A 24,161-nucleotide genomic window follows, 5' to 3' on the forward strand; every position below is an offset into this window, starting at 1 on the left:
CTTCTTGGAACTCTGTGTCTTACCAAAGTGAATTTTGGAAGACATTAGTGTGAAATAGGCAGGCCTATTTAAAGTTGGACTTAAAGTATGATATCACTCTTATAAATAACATAACCACTTTATTAAGTTTTATAAAGCTGTTCATTTAAAAAGTGGAAGAAACCACAGCTGAAGTAGACATTGCTGAGGTGGGCTGGCAGATAGATATGAGTTTCTAAAATAGAAAGTTTGGTAAACTAGTCATGCTAATCTTGTATTCAGTTTTAAAAAAATCTGACTTGAGTTTAAAACACCTTGGGCTAGGACCATTCCACATCAATAACAACCTAATTTTGTTTAGATAAAAATTATCTCACTACTCTTGAATTTAATTTAGTATACTGTTAGTCTCTTAGATATTAGAGATCACGGACCTAAAAATTGGATTATCTTCCTAAAATATGTGATATTCCTTATTTCTCTTCAGTTGCTTACATTTTCCCTCCTTCCCTTCCACCCAGCTGGGCTATTTCAGAAAATACTAGATTTGATCTTATGAACATATCAAAGCATTATTTCCTTGATTATTTTGGCTCAAAACATGATGTGTTCATTATTCAAGAATATTTACTAATTATATAACTCTCCATGACACTGCAAAGTTCTGAGCTTTGCGAAAAATCAGGTTCTCTACTATATGAAACCTTTCCTTTCATATAGTATGGCTCGCTTGTGAAATTTTTGGGTCTGCTTTCTTGCTACCTGGTTTGTGGAGGTTAAGTAGCCATGTAACAAATGCAGCATAGATGATGATTTTCTGGAATTAGGTTGGGGTTTGCAGAGAGAGGTCTACCAGAAGCCTTTTTAGCCGTGTGTGTGTGTGTGTGTGTGTGTGTGTGTGTGTGTGTGTGTGTGTGTTCGTTCGTTCGTTCGTTTGTTCGTTCGTTCGTTCATGAGAACCATAAGAAGTGATGGAAGAAACAGGCTCAGATTCTTTGTTCTTCCACGACAAGAAGGGAAAAAGCTATTGCTGATTTAAAACTACTTCCCAGTGCCAAATGTAAACCCTGTGTTTTTTTCTTTTGCTGCCCTTTCTCCTAACAACATGAATTATGTGGAAGGATGGAAGATGTGAGTCCAGGGATTGGGAATTGACAGCAGTTCCAATACTTGGACCTTTTCTCCATCTGCTAGCTTGTGAACCTGGGGCCTGCTGCTAAGTTGGGGACCATTTGAAGTACTTGGTTGAGGTTTTGGACACCATGAAAGTATATTTGAATTTACTGTGTGACTTATTTTTCATAGGTGTATTTGACTTTAAGATATGTGTTACATTCAGGATTTGTATGTGTTAATGTGGACTACAAGGCCATTTTAGTAGGAGAGATGAGGTTTTGATAAGAGAAGAAAATGTAGGAATGTTTGAGTTTTTCTCTTTGTGTTAATAGGCAGGCAGTGGTTAAAGGTTCCCTTCCACATCCTTTTGCCTTGACATTGTTTGAGGACACACTGTACTGGACTGACTGGAATACACACTCCATTTTGGCTTGTAACAAGTACACTGGCGAGGGTCTGCGTGAAATCCATTCTAACATCTTCTCTCCCATGGATATACATGCCTTCAGCCAACATAGGCAGCCAAATGGTAAGTGATCTTCATTTTTAAATTGCAAGTTGGAATAGCTTTGTAGCACTCAGATGTCTGGCTTTAGTGAGGGGAAGGAGGACATACCAAAAGTAATGGGAGGAAGTAAAAAAAATAGGCAAACGTCAAAATATAATTCAGGTCAAACAACGGCCTACCCCATTTGTAGCTTGATATCTATTACTACTGACCAACTTAGCTCCTTGTTTGGGTCTGGGGTTATGCAGGTGGAGAAATAAAATAAGAAATTGAGATAGCTCTTATGCTAAGCTTATACACAAATGCATTTTTTGTTCATATTATTTCTTTCTAATGTGTGTTTGATTTTGGTCATGTGAGTGTGTTTAAAAACAAATAACTCTTCTTGAATGGAAACCTCTGTTAATCTAAGTGGTGAATGTTAAGCACCTCAGGTTGCTGAATAAAATGCCTGCTTAAACTCTTCTGTGTACACTCCTTTTTCTTAGTTTGCTTCTATTTTTGGTCATCCTTTATGGTGACTTGGCTGCCAATTTCTTGTAAGAGAGGAGTAGAATTATGTTTAAAAGGAATATGAGAATGTTAAGTGTTTGGCACTTGTGTGTAAATAAATGTCTGGCATGTGCCTGAGTGTATTTCAGATTTTATCCCTTTGCCAAAAATGAAGGATTTTTGGTTTATGCATTGTTTCGTATTAGCTCCCTCCACTTAGGGGGAGATAGTCGAATACTGAAAGTCATTTTTTGGAATCTGATGATTATGAGTCTCTAAAAATATTTTTAGTGTCACTCTTTTTATTTGTGATAATGCTTTCTTTTATCTTTTGTATTTTGTTGGTCTCCATCTTATGTTGATTTTTTTCTATGAATATTAGTTTAAATCCATCCCTTCCCATAGTTTCTACAGATTTGTCAATTAATTTCTGCTTCTCAGTTTTCCCTCTTGTAATCTTTTATGCTTTTACATAGCATAATCTGTTATCTTTTACGTGTTAATCTTTCCAAAATGTGATTTTTTGACATTGTAATTACTTTTCTTGTTTTTCATTGCCCTTCACCAGGCTGTTGCCGTTCTCTGTGCTCATTCACCTTTAGTTCTTTTAGTCAACAGAAACCTTAACCTCCAGTTATTTGCCTTATTGTTTCACCCAATGTACAGCCTTCACCTTATTCATAAGGTTTTACCTCACTTGAAATGTCCTCCTTTCTGTTCTTCTTGTCCTTCAAGGCTGCTGTCATGTTCTACACCCTTCATAAAATTTTTCTTAAGTTCTTTAATCCTCAGTGACTTATTTCTCATTTGACTCTGTAATGTACAAGACAGCATGTAGTTTCATTGTTTTGTGTTGTTTTCCAGTTTTATTGTTTGTTAATTTTGGCACACTGGCTAGATTGTAAGCTCTTTTGGGGCAGGGACCTGCTGCTTTATTTCTTGTGTTTTCCTGTTGGATACAAAATACTAAGTAAGTTCTCACTGATTAGTTCCCATCCTTGCAGATGGTCTGGTAGTCAAGCACCTGGATGACATTTGGTAATAATTTGGTTTATCACAGTTGCTCATGTTATGGTTGTTAACCTTTGTGTACCTAGAGCGAGGGAGGGCACCCATAATCATTGGTATTAATCAGTGTGATTTATATTTGACAGCTACAAATCCATGTGGAATTGATAATGGTGGTTGTTCCCACTTGTGTTTGATGTCTCCAGTCAAGCCTTTTTATCAGTGTGCTTGCCCAACTGGGGTCAAACTCCTGGAGAATGGGAAAACCTGCAAAGATGGTAAGAAGATGGTCTGCAAGAAGGAGCAATTTTAGATGGCAATTGGATTCTTTATGAATTATTTTATTTCTCTGTAATAAGCTTTATATGTTTATACAGTGCTTTGGGAGACTAATCCCTTAATCTCTTAGTCTTCACAACTGGTTATATAAGTGTTCTGTGCTTTATGGCATCTCTTGAATACTGTTTTGTGAATTATTTCAGTATTTTAATTAAATTTTTAATATGCTATTTTTGAAAGAAATTAGGTGCTTTTTTAAAATCATATCTCATAGTCATTGATACCACAATTGATTCTTGTGGAAATGAGTATTCTCATAAAGAATACATTTCCTTTAGTAGGTAGCACTTGTTAATAAAGAACCTCTGTGCAAGGAAGAGATGTTCATTAAACTTTTAACTATAAAGACTATCATGGGGTAAATATGTTTTCTAAGAAAGGATTGGATGATATTTTTAATTGCCTTTTAACCACAGAGACGTGCTTTCCAAAGAAGAAAAACATTCCATATTGTACTATTTAAAGCAACTTCTTTCTGTGCATAACCACACTGCCTCTTCTCCTTACTCTCTTAATTCCCCATAGAGAGAGGGCATGTTGAAGTACACTGATTTAGGACATTTCAAGGGACTTCTGGTTTGGGAGAGCACCAGTTCTCTCTTTCTTCTTAATGAGAATGTTGTTTTTCATTCTTATCCCTATGGATCACCATCTGGTTTTCTAGCCACCAGCAAGACCTGGTAAGAAAATTGTTACATTTAGCAATGGCTTCTTTATCTAACTCTGAGAAGCAGAAGCCTTTATTTTGGAGTGGGATAGAGAGTTTCTGGCAAGGGGGGCAGGGAGTCAGATAGATGAAATTGAGTCAGTGTACAGGATATTTGTCATGACTTGGCACTGATAAATTATCCTCATAGTCAAAGGTGAAGCTGGCTGACTCCTGTCAGACAGTTTCCATGGTGAACAATAATTTGGTTTCAATTTAAAACAAAAGGTTTTTGTACTGTTGCTTTTTTTGTTTAAAAGTATAGCCTGACTATATAAAATAGAATTTATTTTAGCAATAATAGTCTGTCTACTCCCTCACAGCAGTGCATGTTTAACTAGTATTTCGAATTTCAGATATACGTTTGGAACGTAGTAGCCTTCAGTTAACTATTCTGTTTTGATCACCTTGCTCAAATTAACAGCTTCATTTTCTATGACTTCTTTGTTTGCAGATTTTTGGACTGGCTCCCTTTGGTAGTTAGCAGAGGCAGTCAGTTGTACAAAGTTATTCCCACTTGGTGCCTGTATGGCATTTAGGGCTGTATTTTTTCCAAGATAAAGTTCATTTATAATTAGTCAGAAAGCTAAATGTTGAGTTAAAAAACTAGAGTCAAAAAGCTGATGTTGAGAACATCACTCCTCAGTTTTTCAACTGTAATTCCAGGTTGATGCTTGAAGTTTAATGCCAGCATTTTCTTTTAGGCTCATTTGGGAATTTTTTTCAGCCTTTTAGATGTCAACTTGCTTACTGTCTTTTATCAGCTCTTATAATTAATGATATTTTGTTAGTGGTTTATTTGAACATTAAAAATAAAAACAAAAAAATGAGTTTAATATCCTTATTCTTAGTTGTGTTTTTATCTAATATTATTTGGGTTAAAAACAATTCATAAATAAACCTTAGTGAAATAAAAATTTTAAAGTATTTTTTAATGATAATGTATCAGTTGATGCTTACTGGGCACTTATATGTTCAGTACATTCCTGAGTTTTACATTTATTTCCTTTAATCCTCACAGCAACCCTCTGAGAAAATAGATGAAGAAACTAGGATTAGAGAGGTTAGGTGTATTGCCTAAGGTTGTATAACAACTTGCATCCAGTTCTGTCAGATCCACAACTCGTACCTTTAACCACTGTGTCGTTTATTTGATTCTCTCTGCCTACTGCTGCTGATGCCTGCTCCATAGCTTCCTTTGTCCTGAATTCTGTCAGGCATTGCCTTGTAATTCTCTTTGTTAAGACAGTTTTACTGAGATATAATGGCATACCATAAAATTAAGCCATCTGAAGTGTAAATTCGGTGACTTTTTAGTAAATTCACAGAGTTGTGCAACCATCATACCCCAACCATAGAACATTCTCATCCATCCCAAGAGATCCTTGTCCTAAATTTCTTCACCTTCTTAATATACTTGTTAAACAAAGGACCTATATCCTATGTCTCCCTCCTCCTTTATTATTCAGCTACCACACTCCTTAGTTATTACTTATTTATTGTTCATTATATTTTTAAGTAGTTGTTTTTAATTCCAGGAGCTATATAATGAAAGAAACCAGAGAAATGGTCAGAACAATTTGGAGAGCTCAGCCATTACAGAGCTTGACCTCCTAGTCAAACTGTTCCTGTTTGACTTTACTGCTTTCTATTTCCACCTTAAATAGACACTAGTATCCTTCTATATTCATTTGCTTTTCAATTCTTGAAGAATTGCAATGTTTTTTTAGAGTGGCTAAATTTTGCCTGTTAGGGTTTCAATTCTTTTCATTTACTTCTTGTTCTAGGAGCCACTGAATTACTGCTTTTAGCCCGAAGGACAGACTTGAGACGTATTTCTTTGGATACCCCAGATTTCACAGACATTGTTCTCCAGTTAGAAGATATCCGTCATGCCATTGCCATAGATTATGATCCCGTGGAAGGCTATATCTACTGGACTGATGATGAAGTGCGAGCTATACGCCGCTCGCTCATAGATGGATCTGGCAGTCAGTTTGTGGTCACTGCTCAAATTGCACATCCTGATGGTATTGCTGTTGACTGGGTTGCCCGAAATCTTTATTGGACAGACACTGGCACTGACCGGATAGAAGTGACAAGGCTCAATGGGACCATGAGGAAGATCTTGATTTCAGAGGACTTAGAGGAACCCCGGGCTATTGTGTTAGATCCTATGGTTGGGTAAGAAGCTCTGCTGAAAGAAAATTTTGCCTGGTGTTTCTGTTTTCTACAGGTTCCTAAAAACATTGACAAAAGCACTATGAAGCATGTCTTGGTTTCCAATAAACAGCTCTTTAATGGCTGTTTGTTTTTAGAATATAATGACTGGAATAAAATCTCAAGTTAAAGAATTGCTAGTTTTTTTCCTTGAATGTTTTGAATACTTTTTCTTTCTAAATTAAGTCCATGCTTGCTGACTTTGGGTGTTGGCTGCAGATTTTGCCAAGGTTGCATCGTGACCATGAAAAATGTAGAAAGAAATTGTTTTCAGAACTCATTCCCTCCCCCTAGAAGACTTAATTTCATCCCATGTTCAATACTTCTAGAAAGATATGGTAAAGAATATATCTTACTTTGTATCCCCAAATATATGAATGACTCAAGTCTCCAAATCTTTGTCAGGCTTTGCAGCTCTACTCCCAGTCTTGTTTTGGGGGCTGGGGATAAGCATAACATATTGCAGTCAAGGTAAACACAGCTTTCTACATACTCACCAATGTGAATTGTGTCCATGAGATTCATTGTGAGGACAAACATCGTGATAGTTTATTACACTTCCTTGTATACGAATGCCTTAGAGCCACTTAAACTCCCAGGAGCCACAGCAGTCACATAAAGCACTACAGGAAAAGTAAGTTACTTTGGGAATTCAGTTTGTCATCTGAGTATTACTTTTGGGATAATCTTTTTGTGTCAGAGATGACAAGCCAGCAGGAAAAAGACGGGATTGTTCATGGGAAGGAGCATAGAATATTTTGGAAAAACATAACTAAAAATGGAATGTCATTGTTGGAAGGCATTTTCATTGCAAGTTCTAGGAAACACTGATTTGAAAATTTCCAGTAAGTTTATACACTATTATAAATGTCTTGAACATACTTTTGGTATGTTTAAGTCCTGTGTTTTCCTTCTGTGGGGTTAACTGATGAAACCATTGGGATATGAGGGGTGGATCTTACCTTTAGGGTATCTGAAAGTTACAGTTTATTATCTGTTTTTAGCTCATTTTCTGTGTACTTCTATAGGTACATGTACTGGACTGACTGGGGAGAAATCCCGAAAATTGAGCGAGCAGCTCTGGATGGTTCTGACAGAGTAGTGTTGGTTAACACTTCTCTTGGTTGGCCAAATGGCTTAGCCTTGGATTATGACGAAAGCAAAATATACTGGGGAGATGCCAAAACAGACAAAATTGAGGTTTGTTTCTTGCTTTTTCATTTTGAAACCAGTTTTTTAATGGTTTTTGAGATGATGGTAACTTGATGCAGATATTCTTGCCTCTTATCTAGGGTGCAGAGGTATTTTTTACAGAAATCATTCAACCTTCAGGATTCTAGGGATTATGTCTTTCTTCCACCTAAACCTAGGATTTCTGAGTTATACTGGCATGTGAAATGGTTATTCATCTATTTATAGTCCAAAGCTTATGTGATTGATTTTCTTTGTTATGGTTAAAGCCACTGACTGAATTTCCTAGGGGCAGTTTCTGTACAAACCAGATATTACATAAGATCTATACTGGGAGAGCTGGTAGCCATGTCATGAAAACACAGTCCATATGTGTATGTGTGTGCGTGTAAATACCTTTTCTGTTGTTACTGGTGTTGGGGGCAGGTGGTGGCATAAATTAAGTCAATTGATTTATGAACTTTGTGAGATAAAGCTTAATTAACCAAGCTTGGGAAAAAATATTTACCAAATGTTAGAGTAAAGTGTGGTGATCAAAATGGAATTATAATAGAAGCAACCAGTAGTGAATATTTAATCACAATGTTTTGTAAATTGTTGTGATATTGAATTGAAGTCTAAATTTTACAACTTTGAGTTAGGCTGTTGCTACAGGTCTTATGGATCACATACTTAAAACAGAATATTGATCATAATATTCCTTTGGGGGATGCATGACTTCTTACATAAAAAATGGCTTTGAATGGCTTAAAAGCTACAGCATGTATCTCCTAATAGATAATTTGGAGTCTAGATCAGTTATTTTAGAAAGGTAATTCTTAGGAGTTCCAGGATCTCTGAGGGAATAATGTAAAGAGCCTTCCTTTCAGAATGGAAACTTGGAAAAGAAAAAGCCCATTAGGATTCCACCAGGCTCAAATACTGAATACTACATCTCTTATTCTTTCAGCTGGTTTCCATTAATAGACAATTTTGCATAGACTTGGCTGTATAAATTTTCTCCCTGTTGTTAGCATTTTACTGCCCTCCCTCCTCCCACCGCTCCAAATTCAAGTTAGTATTTGAATCTGTAACAGCTGGAGTGCAGTGCTAATGAGACAAAGGTTATGGGTTCACTTTTTAGACAGTCTGTTAGCTTTACTTGGGTCAGCTTGAGTACAGATTGCACATTCATTCCCAGCCAGTTCACAAATGTGTATTGTTGATCCACTGTGGACTGTAGATGATTGCAGAGGCATTACTACTTTTAGAAAAACAGTTTAAAGCTCATGTGTCCTAGAAGAATGTACAGAAGGGAAGAGCACATAATTTACATTAGGAAAGAGGACTTGGTTTATTATTTTGTAATGATTTTTTAAATTCTCTTTTTAAGCTTACTATGACTGCTTAGATTGTAAAAACGTTTCTTACTGGGAATTTTTCAAGTCTTATTTTCCCCACTTCAGGTCACTTTTAGCACTTTAGATATAGTAATTTTATTCAGAATCACAAATATTTTGGGAGGGAGTTAGCTAGAGAAGTGAGAATTTATGGAGGTTCAAGTGACAATGTTTAAGAATAAAAATGAATATATATTATAACAATATGTAAGATTGACTAAGCAGATTTCTTTTCTTAGTTTTCAGTGAGTGCAGTAGATCTTAACATACTCATTCTGGCCTCTTTGTTCTGTCTTTCTGAGCTCTTCATGTGTGTACAGTGGTGTCAGTTTCTCCCACATTTCCTTCTTTCCTTCTTCCTTGAGTGGTACCAGTATCCTTAAAACCTGCCTTTTAAATCTGTTTCATTTGCTGGAACACAGCTACTGGTTTGTTCTTTGTCCTCTTTTTGACAGATTTTTTGTGGGTTAGTGGTACATCTACTTCTACCAAATTACATATACACAGACCTTCTTTCCTCTAATTGATGATCAACACTTTTGTCATTTTCTTTTCCGACACATTTGAGAAATAAAGTGAGCAGATATTGTTGTTTATTCCCTTCTTAATTTATGACAATGTATAAAATTGCTGGTAGATGGCAAACTAAGGGAAGAGCATAGCTTTCCTCCAAATTAAGTACATAATTAGAGGAGAAAACTTAGTTTTTGAGACTAGTAATAATTACAAGAGCAACTGCCACCACCAGCTTTTTATCTCACTTTATTTGCTGATAGGTGGCTTATTGTGAACTCTTGGAAAGATACATAATTTTTAAAATGCTTCTTTTCCTAAGAAGATTATTTGCTAGCCTTGCTAGCCTTTGCTATAGGTCTTGTTATATGGCAGCTGATCCTAGGTGCTGATCTTGCCCTAGTGTAAGTCACATGTTCCTTTCCGTTCTGTCCTCTTAAGAAAGCTTCCCAGCTTTTGTCATGCCCAAGAATGAAAGCTGTTTTTTCCTGAGACTATAGGAAAATACCAAATTATGGTTGTAATAGCCCTGTTCTCTTCTGGAAGACTTAGAGTTTACTTGGGACAGACTGCCTTATATGTGTTCATAATACATTTCGGAAGAAAAGATAGTTATTTGGTAAATTATTATGTAGCAATGTAAAGCAGAGTTTAGCTCTTGTGTTTTGAGTGAATTTTATGGGAAGAGCTCAGAATGTTCATTTGCTTATGCTTTTCTCAACGGAGACTCCTTAGGTCAAGTTCTCACTCCCCTTTTTATAAGTGGTCATGTAATCAGATACTGAATATAACGGAGAGCTAGAGCTAAGGATTAGGGAAACCAGAGGAAAGTATTGGGGGGCTCTGGGATTCAGATTCAATTTTTTTTTGTAGAGTTCCAGAGAGAAAGCATAGGTTTACCTTAGTTTATAACCAGCTTCTGCAGAGAGGGATTTGACACATGGAATTGCTAATGGTGTCACATTTTAAAAAAGACAGTCATAATATGGGCTGGTGCTTTAATGTAAGAGTGTGTCTGTGATGATATGTCAGTTGATAGTGACCACTTAGCTGTATGTGTTTCTCAGAAAGTACATGCTGGTACTTGTTACATAGCTTCTTCATTGTGCTGAAATCATTTCAGCACCTTTTACCAACAAGCTTCTAGTTTACTTGTCTGCTGTGGTGTTCCACTCCCCTTCCATCTGCCCTGCCAGTGTTGTTACAGTGTTTAGGGGCTTCTTGATAATAAATACTAAAGCATTAACAGACAGGATCATTTTAATTTTTGGATAGGGGAAGCAACAAATAAGCCTGTATTTGTCTTTAATGAGACCTTGCAGTGGGCAGCAGAACATCATGCTTAACATTCTCGTTCTTCTTGGTCAGGATTCACTGCCAAAAACATCTACTGCCCTGAGGTCCTAAAGTACTGTTACCAATAGCAAAAGCATATCACTGATAATTTATACTTTCAAAGCGTTTTCATGCCGTTATACAGAGGTAAGAATGAGCTGTTAGCTTTTGTTTTCCTGGGAATGCTTTTCTAGTTGCATACCAATGTAACTGGTAGACAAAATTAGTTTTCAGTCACTGGTTTTATTGAGAATAATATTGTTATAATTAAATTGTTCTCATTGTATATTTTTTATTTCCTTTTTCTCCCTTTTATTTCTGAGTTTCTGATGACAAAAGCAGCAACATCTAGTAGTTAAAGGTAAAAAGAAAGATTTTCTGGTTACTTTAAGGACATGTAGATTTGTTTTGAATCTTTCTTATTGTGTATTTCCCTACTTTAGAAAATACAGTGTTCATAGTGTTGTCCAAGGCTAATTATACCTGGCACGCTTTTGTTGGGAAACAGCAAACAGATATTATTGGAACCTTGAGTACCAAGAAATTTTGAATAAAGAGAGTATTATTTTGTAGAATGTGTGCTGAAAACTTGGCATTTAGTGAGTATCTGTTTCATATTCCAAGCTTGAAATTGCAGGGTTGCATTTTCTTCTCATGACAATTTCCTCTATTTTATCAATATCCTAATAAGGAAATTTGTTTCCCAGGTATTCAGATTTCTTTTTAAAGTATTTTCTCTGTCTAACATCTTTAGCCTGTCCATTAAAACACACAAGTACCCATTAATGATGAGTTTTCTTACTGTTTCTAAGATTAATTCTTCCTTACGAAATTCAAATAATTTAATCATCTGTTGTTAAGATAAGGCTTGTTATGTGACAAGTACCAGCAAGTACTTATTTTTGAATCTTTGCCAGCTTATAGCAGTGTTCCTTAATACTGATTATACTTTGAGTTTTAGAGAAATAGTCAAGATAACCTAAATACCTGAATCTTTGACCATTCCTTCTACCTTACCACATTATATGTATTTATATAAATATTTTTTACATACTGACATATAACAACAGAAAAATGATGTTGATAAACCCCATCATTAGATTCCTCAGCTCAACAGAATGCCTAGATTTGGAGCCTTTATTCATAGAGTTGTAAGCATGGTGCTTTCCTTTTTTTTATCATCTTGCTCTTGATTGGTGGTGTATATTATGATAATATATTTTTGAATTCCTATTTGAAAGTTACTTTTTGATGTTACAATTCTAGCAACATTATTTAATGTATTATAATCTATAGCAGCCAAAGTAGTAGTACATTATCCAGTTATATGTGTAGTTATCCACTCCACTTTGCATGGCCTAAAAAACATAATATTGCACATATATTAGAGAATCATGCTTGATGATGGGTATAATCATACTTTCCTGAAATGCCACAACAAACACGAAACAAGCTGCCTAGCTTCACTTAGGGGTTAGTGTAGTGTATCTATATAAACTAGGTAATCTGATGCATGTTGGTACTTAGAAAGCATTTTAGTGACTATGTTTCAACTTGCTCTTGGACCATTTTTAAAAGTTCTGTTTCTATACTTTTTCTTCTCATGTTTCAATATAAAATCATTTAATGTGTGTGGAGATATTTTTAGTTTCAGTCTGATTATTTTAAAGTAGCTTTTTTATTCCTTGGTTTTTGTACTAAGTAAAAGTGCTGATTTTAATGTCCTACTTCGTTGAGAAGAGAGGTCAGTCTCTTTACAGTTTATAACAGTATTTAGTTATGACTGGAAATCTCTAGATCTTTACTGAAACATTTTATGATAGTGGTCCCTAACCTTAGTTCCTGTTTGATTTTGCCACTTAGCTGGATGACAGATAATTCACATAATCTTGTCCTTGTATTTTGGCCAATAGTGTCATTTGAACCAGATGATGTTTAGGTTCCTTCCAGTTACAACATTTTCTGATGGTTTTTGTACTAACTGTTTATTTTAGGTTAAGAACAGATAATACATTTTGGTTTGAAAGAGTTACTAAAAAGAAATCTATATTGCAGATGACATGAATATTTTCTTTTTTCTTTACACTTTTTCTTATTTACTGTACATTTAATCCCTGTTACCTAAAGAAAACTTGCCTGTTGGGGATTCAAAATCTTTAGTAACTCAGTTTTACTGAAGGCAACATCTCCTGGTAAGCTATTCACTTAGAATTTGATTGACCTACATATTAGCTGCTCCATCATTAACATGGTTTGGTAGGTTTAAATGCAGGCATAAAGCTGTCATTTGACGCTTGCTAAACATATAAATGTTTTTTACTAATTGAGTCCATGTAAATGTTTTTTAGGAAATTATTTCTTTGTAGGTGGGAAACTGTTACACTTTTAAAGGGGTCATAAAGATTCTATTTTTATTGTTTTTAGAAGGTTTGGAAAGGGTAGGCAGTCAGATAATGGCCAGAGCTTGGGAACCTCTAACTTTAGGAGTTAACAATGACATGTACTTTAACGTATTGTTTCAATTTGAAACTATCACCAGCTATTAAAAGATTCTGTGTAATAGTCATGCTAAAGTTATCCATATAAATAAAGGATTCTTATTCATTTTTTTTAAATTTTAAGTGTAGTTTATGATTTAAAAATTTAGACCTGCTAAGAATGTTTTAATTCAGGCCCTATTATTTTTTTTTATTGTTGCACCCTAATAGGTTTCTCAAACTTGTCATTCATTGTACTATACTTTTTTTGTTGTTAGATTTGATCTGAAATGACTAAATCTTTGAGGATTGGAATTATTTTTATTGTACTGAGATTTTCAATACACATTATTTGTTTAGTATTTCATTTATAAGTTTGACCTTCCAAAATTTGCCAGACTTCTAGAGTTTGTAAGTAAGAATAAAATCAGTGGCTTTGGGCAATTAACATAGACCCTGTTCAGAGTTTTTTGCTTTTGTTATTCACTTATTTTTCATTTTGGATTGACTAATGTCTTGGCTTTTATATTTGGTTGAGATTTATAATATTGCTTTTCTGTTTTAGTTAATGTTCTTAAAATATGAAAGAAAAACCTTTCTGTGCCACAAGATTTCATTAGTCTGAAGACAGTAAGTAAACAGTGTTTCATGGCTTTCAAAGGGTTGTTGTCTTTGAATATAAGAAAGCTTGTGTTCAGATCTCATAAAATTAGCTCTGATTTCTAAATAATGCTGTATGCTAATACAGACTTCTGTTCTTTGTGTCCTGGGTTTCTTTTCCTGAAATTCAGCAGTGCTGGGTGCTTTTTGCTTAGTTAGCTTCTCTCATTTGCCCAAGGTCATCCAGCTTTCTATTTAGAGAGATGAGAGTGGGATTCAAGTTTCCTGATTCCTAATACAGTTATGCCCTTTTTTTAGACTATTCATTTTGAAATAAGTTCAGACTCACAAAAAATTTTCAAGAATAATATATCTTTCAGCCATCTTCATTTTACATACTCATAGAACAATTATCAACACCAGGAAATGAACATTGATACCATTTCCATTATTCCATTATTTATTATTTAAATAATTATTTCCTTTATTTGTTAATTGGAATTTCCCCATACAAAAGAGCTATTCCCTTTCCTCTGTATTCATTATGGGCCCATGGATGTTTATTTTATTTATAGGTGATGTTACATTACTTTCAGTATATTGTTGCAAACAAAAATTGTCCCAGAATTGCCTTTAGGAACATCTTCAAGTTGATTCTTGTGTCTTTTTCTCACACCTCCATCTTTTTTCTTTAATTTTTTTTTTATTAAGACATCACTGATACACACTCTTATTAAGGTTTCACATGAAAAACATGGTGGTTATTAGATTCACCCATATTATCAAGTCCCCCAAACCCCATTCTCCATCTTTTTTTTTTTAATTGTAAAAAACATATAACAGAATCTATCATCTTAACCATTTTTGGGTGTACAGTTCAGGAGTGTTAATGGTATGCACATTAATTTGCAGCAAGATCCATGAATGTAAGTGTAATGTAAAACTGCAACTATCTATCGAATAACTCTCTTTCCCTGCTTTCCCAGACCCCGGCAACCACCGTTTTACTTTCACAGCGTTTGACTACTTTAGAATACCTCATTAAATGGAATCATGCAGTATAGTCTTTTTGTGACTGACTGGTTTCACTTGTCCTTATGGTTCATCTGTGTTGTAGATTATACAGGAGTCCCTTCTTTTTTAAAGGCTGAATAACACTCCATTTTATGTATATACCACATTTTCTTTATTCATCTTTTTCCTTTATTCATCTTCACTCTTTTTTCTCATGGTAACACGCTCATATTTTCCCCGTTAGGGTACTGAAGGCTGCCGGACAGTGGAGCTCTCAGAGGGAATTGAGAATAATTGACCAAGGTGCTTTTGGTGTTCACAATGATTACATCTTCATCTGAAAATCTGTTCTTGATTTTGTAGTTTTCCTGAGCAATTCTAATTCAGATTTTAGAAAGCTTTGGTCACTGTAGTAGTTCTTAGCTCCATCTGTAAAGGAGCATAGTAACTGCAAATGTTTAGTATTCTAAGCATGACTCTTTAAAAAATTAATAAAACTACCATCACACTGTAACTGTGATGCTTTCTCTTTTCTATTAAAAATCCCTTGTATTTACTCAGATGTTAAATGTCATAAACTAGGTTAAAAAGCTGAAATAAATGCAGCCTGTAATTGCCCTTACTGATCTCAGATGTGCATGGCATCCCTTTACTTCCCCTGCTGGGTCCAAAGCTTTTCTCTTGTCACCCCAGTGAGATTCTGCATGACTGAAATATGATTTCCATGGATATATATTCTATTTTTTAAAATGTTCTTTCTGTGAAATTATATTTTATACACTGTGAAGTGTACCTGTCAGCCCCCTGTAATATCTATTTGTCTCTTGTATATATATAAACTTCTAATTCACTACTTGTTTTGTATATTGACTGGAACATGGAAAGAATGGTTCATTGTGAGCATAATTTGATTTCTCTTCTGGGACTTCTTAGCATTCCACTTCAGCGCGTTTTATGATGGGTGCCTGGTTGTCCTGTTGTCATCTATTTCTTGAACGTGCCTTGTCAAGTGAAGTTCCATAACAACAACTCTGGTAGTAGACCGGCTATATATTCCAAGATTTCATGGCTAATCCTGTCTTGACATTTAATGAGCTGATGAAACTGCTCAAAAAACCGGATGTGATGTCTATAGGAGGTTTGCCATTACCTCCTTTCTGTGGAGATAATGTTCTGGTTAACCCACAGCTGTTTCCTGTTGTAGCCTGTATCCTCATGCGGTTTGCAATACTTGGGAATGCCTCAGAATGTTAAATCTCTGCCGCAGTGTGGTTGAAGCAGCTGAAACCACTGGAGACTGGTTCAGATTTGAGGTGTGGATTTTAGGAGTGACAGAAGGCTAATTTCATTTTAACTAATTAAACCACTTTTGAGGTAATACAGTGAAGCAGACCCTCAATAGTTGCCAGGAGATTTAATTAATGTTGGCTCAATGTTTAAAACTTACAGGTAATCTTTTAAAATCACCTAAAATGGTTCATTTGTTCTGGGTTCAGAATGTACAAACAAGCTTTATCCAGGATTTGTGTTGTTATTTTAAACATACGGGGCTTAAAATTATATTTACAAGCCTTGGTAACCTGTCTAAAACTGTTACTTGTTGAGTATGAGAAGTGTCATAGTGATTTTCTTTGAGACAAAATAGCATGTTCTTGTTTCACTATGTTATTTCTGCCCAGTGGAAAGACAGAGATCGTGTGACTGGTAGAAGAAAAATATTTAGAGGAGAAGCCAATTTCCTAGTAGACTTGTCAACTCTGCAGAAGTATTGAAGGAGACAAATTTCAGAAAGTAATCATTTGACTCTATAAAAATAAATGGTTCGTTAGATGTAAAGTCTCACAGATTTTGTTTAAGCTGTTGATCCCTTAATCTCTTCAGAGAGCTCTTATAATTGCTTTCCACATCATAGCAACAGAAATGATAGTATTTATTATAACAGCTATTATTATTATTATTCAAGTGCCCTTGGATTTGTACCCTATCTTTCCTCCCCTTCATTTTTTTTTTTATTATGGAAAATTTCAGACACACAGTAAAGCAGAGTAAATATTCTCATGAACAACTAAGCTTCAACCATTATCAGTACCTAGTCAAATCTAGAGTGCTCTTAAAGGTGAGCCAAGGAGACGGCAGATAAGGACTCTCTTATTAATATAACTATGATTTTAGTACTTCTATTTTGAGATAACCCCCCAAAAATGAAAGAATCAGACCTTTCTCCTTGCTCTTACAAATCTCAGCCTAGTGCTTTGAAATGTAAACCTGCAAATGTGATAAAAGCTGAAAAAGAGTAGAATTTTATTGAAAAGCATTTTTTGAAGTAATTTTTTACCAATATTAGAATTAAATAGCTGAAGGGGAAAGAAAGCCCAAATGGAAGATGTTTGTCTGTGGCTTTACTGAGCCTAATGGGGCTAGGGCAACTCCGAAGATGACAAGTGTGATAGCTGGCACACCTAACCTAGAAAAGGAGTAAATTAATTTTGTTGTAGGCTTTGTAGTTACCACCATGAATTTCTAATCCTTCAGAGTCCATTATGTTAGCTAGTAGTCACATAGGGCTATGGAGTGCTTAATATGTATTTACACTGAGTTGAGACTAAGAAGCCCTAACATGACAAAAACAAAATCTCATTAATGATTTTTAAAATATTAATTACACAGTGAAATAAAAAAAATTTAATTTTTACCTGTTAAATTTTTAAAATATTTTAAAAAAATATTTAAGATTGCACACATGACTCACATTGTGGCTTGTATTATATATCTTTTGAACAGCACTGTTCTAGATCTACCCTGTTATAAGAACTTATAACAGCCAAGAACAGGAAGATGAATAATTAAGGGAAACACTGTGCTTACAAAATTACATTTTTAAAAATCTTTAGCACATCTTAATTACATTGTTTAATTTGAAATAGGTGTACTGTATCTAGCTTTAGTGTGCATTTTATTCCCCCTCATAAAAAAGACTTTTAGTTTTTGCTTTTAAAATGAGAGAACAAGAAATAGCTGGAAAGGGCTACTGCTTTAGTGGGTAAAGTTACAAAATCCATAGCTGAGGCTTTGGGGGAAGTTTCTTTGAGTTCCTGGCCACTGTGCTTTTCTAAAGAGCTCTTCAGACCGTCATTGCCACTTGTTCTGCCAAATGTTGCTAAAAGCCTTTTCTTTTTAATATGTCCTTTGCTCTTTTTTCCTCTTCCTGAGACCCTTGCCTGCACTTCGATCAGTATTAACACTGCTCCAAATCCCAGTTTTGCCATGAGACTGGAGTGCAGATCAGCAAAGCATTTCTGATTACACATACATTTGTGTGCAATCCGAAATCCAAACTGCTGTCAAAACCAAAAGTTACTTTTGTTAATTCATTTGGTGGAAAACCTGACCTGAAGCAATGTAAGACTATTTGTAGTCTTTATTTATCTCTCTTTGAGGAGGTATTTACATGTTTTGCTGCAAAAATATCAATGTATTTGATAATGTGAAGTGTTGCTATAAATCCAGGTAGAGGTGATATGTTATGTGCATTCTGTTAGCTTCTCTAAATAGCAAAAAAGAATCTGAATTCTGAAATTTAGCTGGCCCCAAGACTTTTAGATAAGGGATTTAAGATCTCAGTTACTGTCTCACAGGAATTGAAAATATTTTACTAATCATAATTCTTTATTTAAGATACTTCTCTTTAGCACAAACTGAACACAGGTACAGAGGTAAATGAGGTCATCTTGAAATATAGCTTTGTCATGTCACTCCTCTTAAAGTGACTTCAAAAGTTTCTTGTTTTTGGTAGTTCTTATCCTGGAATTTCATACCTGCCATAGGGTGGTGTTTGCCTGATGATGTCCCCTCTGATTCCCTTTTGTGTTCTTTCTGCCTCAAAGTGTTTCTTTCAAAATCAGTTCTGTGTCTTAACTATGTTCTTTTATTCTGGAAAATCCTTTTCTCTTCCTTTTTGTCGGAATTCTTCAAGATAGATTTGAACTCCTATTTCTTGGAAGTTTTTTCCTGATTAGTTATAGGCCAGTGAAGGGCATATGTCTATCACTATAATGTAAATATACTTTATCTGCCCAACTAGATTGTAATGCCTTAGCTAGAAGAGGCCCTGTTATGTACTTATAAACATTCATCATAATGTCTTGCATGGTGATTTTTATTCATTAGATGTGTTTATTAATGTTGTTTGACTTTTGTGGGGGGTGGTGAGTAGAGGGAGGGGAGAGCAACAAAAGTATACTCCAATCTAATTGTTGTCAAACTGTTACTCCTTTTTGTTTAGTGTTTTAGTTACCATACTTCTAAGTAGCCTAAGCAGACAATAAAAATAAGGGCTAAAAATGGGAATACAGCTGCATCCCTTTAGTTTTCCATTAGTTGCCAGAATATAAAAGCTCAGTGTTGCTTTTATTTTTCAGTTTAACGATGTATGGTTGCTTTGATCTTTTATTTCCACATACTGTTTTAGACTTCTGTATTAATTTTTATTTTGAAGCACTACATTTTAATTAATTCTTTATAACCATTTAATAGAGTTATTTACTTCTAGGGACTAAAGCAATGTACTGAAATAATTTTAAAGGACAGAAACCAGCATTTGCTGAGCATCTACTACACATCTGATTCTGTGCTATATAGTGAATATTTCAGTTTTTACTCCTTAAATAATTCAGTAATGTAAGTGCTCTCTCCCTCTTTTGCATCTGAGAAATTGCCTAAGTGTACCCAGTAAGTGATGGAGTTTAAATTTGAAATGCAAATCTATCTAATTCTGCTAGAATACTGTTTGAAACGTGAGAGATTTTGAGAGAGCAGAAGATGAAGGGTAACTGCTGAATAAAAGATACTGAATGGGTAAACTAAAAGGATCTTTGAGATTGGGCTTTTGTTATCTTTCTCACCTTTTGTTAACTTTCAGTTTTTTGTTATCTTTTTATTCTTTTCCTACTATCCGAATTCTTACTGAATCAGTTATATTTTAAGTTGTTCATTTATCAAAATGAATAAACAAAAATGTTGCAGGATGATACAGCCAAAAGAGGAAAGAGTTGGTTGATCTTATAGTGTTTTGGAAATAGAAATTTAAGCTTTAAAAAGTAGTGTATGCTTTTAAATAAGCAAATACATTTTTATAGGCAGGCCAATATTTGGGTACAGTATGGTGAAATCAGTGTTAAATTATTAAATATAAGATAATGTGGAATAATTGATTTAAGATAATAGTAACACTAGGAGTAAAATCAAATCAGATATGTTTTAATATACTGTAAGTTATATATACCAGACCAGAATATTTAGCACTTTGTGTTAGATGCTGTCTTATGATGATCAACTCCCGCAATGGAGAACATAGGTTCACTTCCAAGGAGATGACATTTTAGATGAGGTAGCAGGACATTTTCCAGGAGATGTGCCTGAAAGTACTGCAACAGAAACTGATAAGACCTTAGACTAGAACTTTTCATATTTGTAATTTTTCTACTTTTGGTAATAATAGAAGCTGTAAGACTTTGGTGGACTCTTTTGAAGGGTGTTTTATAGACAGAGAACTCAGGAAGCTTTGAAAAATATACAACCAGGTTTGAGAAAGGAAGAAAGAACCAGTAAAAAAGTAGTCCTGGCTACAGAAAAAGAAAGAAAATCATCTTGTGCGTGAAAACCCAGTGTATAGTTTTAGTGGGTGGTTAAAAGTATCAAGTGTTAAAAGGAGGTAAAAGAGCACAAGAACTGAGAAAAGCAAGAAGCTGGTCATTGACTTCTCAGTAGAGTGATTTCATTTGAGTCATAGATTAGAAGCCAATTGAAGGGAGGTAAGGGAATGAATGGTAAGAGGTGGTGGCAGTTCTTACAGATCACATTCAAAGATTATGGCAATAAAAACAGAATCATTCAGTTCTTAAACGTCTTTCTAAGATGGGGGAAATTCTGTTGTGTTAGAAGCAGAGAGGCAGGCAGGACCTAGGGAGAGAGAGAGAGAAATTGAAGATCCTGGCTGGGAAGGAAGGAAATAGCATTGGGAGAAAGTTCTTGTAAGGTGCGTAGAGGAAGGGGCTAGAAGCAAGAGACAATTTGTATGTTAGGACAGAGGCAGAAGGATGGAGTTTTAAAAATAAGCCTCCTGTACCTGAAATAAAGACTTTTCTAAATTATATATCCAGTAAAGGAAAGATTTTTCATCCTGATCAAAGTTTCCAGGCCATGATAGAATAAGCCAGAAATTCTTTCTCAGAGCTCTGCTTTTAGGAGAGATAGCAAAGTACCCATTCTCCAGAAGTAGGCAGCACAATGCATTTTTAGGTGAATTTTTAATTAAGTTTGGTCAAGAATACCTTTCATTCATTTAAATAGCTAAGCTGTAGCATCTGAAGATAAGAATTGTTGTATAAATTTTTCACTTCCATTTTTAGGAAGATTTCTTTAATGTCTTAGGAAACCTATCTCCTTTTTAAAATTATTTGACAAATATTATTAAGTTCTTTACCAGACTCTTTAATAGGAGCTGTGGAAGACACATAAATGGATGAGCTAAGGTTCCTGCTATTCTAGTGCTCACAGTATAGTTAGATATGTAAATAAATAATCGACCCTTTTTCTTTGCCTTGTCCTTTTATTATTAAACCCCAAAGTAATTTTAAGATATAACATAGATATCATAAAATATATCCAGATGACCTATTGCAAGAAAATATAAACGGAAAAAAAATGTAAACCTGTGTCTCAAATTAAGGAGAAATTATTAACTTTAAAAAGTGTTTAATGTAGGAGTTGGAGTAGTATTTAATTATTTTTAACTGTTTTTACTTTTACAAAACATTCTGTTGAAATACAGATTGACACAGTTGGCTTAATAGAAGTCCTCTTGTATCTGATATGAACAGATAAACATTCAACTAATATAATTTGTTTCCCATCAGATATAAATAAAAAATATGTTGATTTATTTCCAAGTGAAAATACAAGGATATAGCAAATTTTGCTCACTCAGTTTTTAAGTACTTTTTTCCAAGGTTTGGCTGTTCTTAGAAGGTCAGTAAGTATTCTAAAATTTAAGAGAGGAGAGATAAAAATAATATCTGGCTGTCATTCCATCCAAGCAATCGTAATATTGTCTTCCATGGAATATTTCTTAGTAAATTTATGTGTAAAAAATTAATATTTTCATTTAAAATTATATCTGATACTTCTTTTTTAGTTGGGTGGGACAGATAATTGTTTGCATGTACATGTTTTTAGTAACAGAATAACATTTCTGAAGGCTAATTTGGCACAAAGGCCACTTTAAATGGTAGAAATGGTCTCAGTTGGGGACTTCTAAGTTTGATACTTTAGAAGACTTCCTAAGTTTGATACTTTAGAAGACTTCCTCCATCTTTTAGAACAGAAGATTAGTATATGCTGCAGTTTCAGAGGCAGAAAAGACTCCTTTGCCAATTTTAGGGAAATTGCTGATGTTTATAATGAGAATGTCAGAATGAATTTAATAATGTTGCTATTAGGGTAGTTGGAAAGAGTAGTTACATACTAGTTACTTGAAACTTAGTTGCAGACACTGTCATAAACTCCAGATACTTTAGTGATTGTAACCTTGGGGGCTGGAAGTTTTATTAATAATGCTTTTATCTGTTTATTTTTAACAACAACAACAACAAATATGCAAAATGGAGTAAGTCCTAAACAACAGCAATTCTAAAAAAGGCAAAGCTCTCAAGATAAAATATATAACCAAATATGTAATAAAATATTATGTGTGAAGGTACATTATAACTTGAAAACAAATGTATAATAAACATAAAGTGACAATATTATTTTTAGTTTTCACAGTCATTTAATAGAAGAGACGCATACTAAATTTAATATTGCCAGAATTTTTCAAAGGACAGGTAGTAAGATTGGAGAAATAGAGGTAAAATATGAGCTTATATTGGGTGTTTGAAATTGTTCTCATTAAATCATCATGTAGTGATTTTGTGAAAGCATTGTAATAGGAATAACTAAGATGATACTTTTGGATTTTGGTGCAGCAGGCACTTGGATTTGTCATTTTTACATACATGTGAAGAATAAGTACACATCTTTTCCTCTTCTCTTTGAAATTAAACTTGAAGGTTATGAATACTGATGGCACTGGGAGACGAGTACTGGTGGAAGATAAAATTCCTCACATATTTGGGTTTACTTTGTTGGGTGACTATGTTTACTGGACTGACTGGCAGAGGCGTAGCATTGAAAGAGTACACAAACGCAGTGCAGAGAGGGAAATCATCATTGATCAGCTCCCGGACCTCATGGGACTAAAAGCCACAAATGTTCATCGGATCATTGGTACGTAATTCCAAAATTCTCTAAGAGATGGGAAGCCAGGAATGAGAAAAGATGGAGATAGCCAGCAGCTTGTAAAGCAGCAATGTAAATGGTTTATGTTTTGAGACCCACATATACCTTCATCAGAGAATTCAGTCTTAGTGTGTGAATAATATAACTTACTTTAAAGCTTTCTAGGGATACAAAGGAAAGTATTTTGCCATATTTTACTCCCCAGCTGGCCTTCATGGGAATTTTGACCTCCATTTCTGACCTGGGCCAGTTCACTCCTTGTTAGGCAAACTGGCAGTCCTCTGGTCCTGGGAGGTCACCATTACAGATGCCAGCTTAGTGTAGATACCTGGTTGGCGTAGCACACTACAACTCAGAATTCCTGGGCTCAATTCTCCTGCCTCAGCCTAACAACTAGCTGGGATTACAGCCATGCCACTGCACCCAACCATTTATTCCTTTTTAATCCAATTCTGTATTTGGGGACAGATAAAAATCTTAGGTCCTTTTAAAGAACCAATTTAAAGTGAAAATGTGGTGATTGTGTCACTGTGTATGTCCTTTTATAATTAATTTATCTTTTAGGCTCCAACCCGTGTGCTGAGGAAAATGGGGGGTGTAGCCATCTTTGCCTCTATAGACCTCAGGGCCTTCGCTGTGCCTGCCCCATTGGCTTTGAACTCATCAGTGACATGAAGACCTGCATTGTCCCAGAGGCTTTCCTGTTATTTTCACGGAGAGCAGATATCAGGCGAATTTCTTTGGAAACTAACAATAATAATGTGGCCATTCCACTCACTGGTGTCAAAGAAGCTTCTGCTTTGGATTTTGATGTGACAGACAACCGAATTTACTGGACTGATATATCACTCAAGGTTAGCAGGAGTACTGGAATATTAAAACTGGAGACTAAGAGTGAGAGCTTTTAGAATTTCTGGTTTTCTTGCTATCATCAGTCTTCCTCACTGCTT

General features: G+C 34.9%; 1 protein-coding gene across 1 annotated transcript in view; it reads left to right on the forward strand.

Annotated features, from left to right (window-relative positions):
• The window catches only part of LRP6 (LDL receptor related protein 6), a 164,879-nt gene that overhangs the window by 97,307 nt on the left and 43,411 nt on the right, over positions 1 to 24,161 (forward strand). The window contains exons 4-9 of the mRNA XM_037023007.2: positions 1,428 to 1,624; positions 3,250 to 3,381; positions 5,936 to 6,332; positions 7,397 to 7,568; positions 22,983 to 23,199; positions 23,776 to 24,065. Coding sequence (XP_036878902.1) covers positions 1,428 to 1,624; positions 3,250 to 3,381; positions 5,936 to 6,332; positions 7,397 to 7,568; positions 22,983 to 23,199; positions 23,776 to 24,065 — 1,405 coding nt within the window. The remainder of the gene's footprint in view (positions 1 to 1,427; positions 1,625 to 3,249; positions 3,382 to 5,935; positions 6,333 to 7,396; positions 7,569 to 22,982; positions 23,200 to 23,775; positions 24,066 to 24,161) is intronic.

This window comes from Manis javanica, chromosome 15, assembly GCF_040802235.1.
Source record: "Manis javanica isolate MJ-LG chromosome 15, MJ_LKY, whole genome shotgun sequence".
In the NCBI taxonomy this organism is placed as follows: Eukaryota; Metazoa; Chordata; class Mammalia; order Pholidota; family Manidae; genus Manis; species Manis javanica.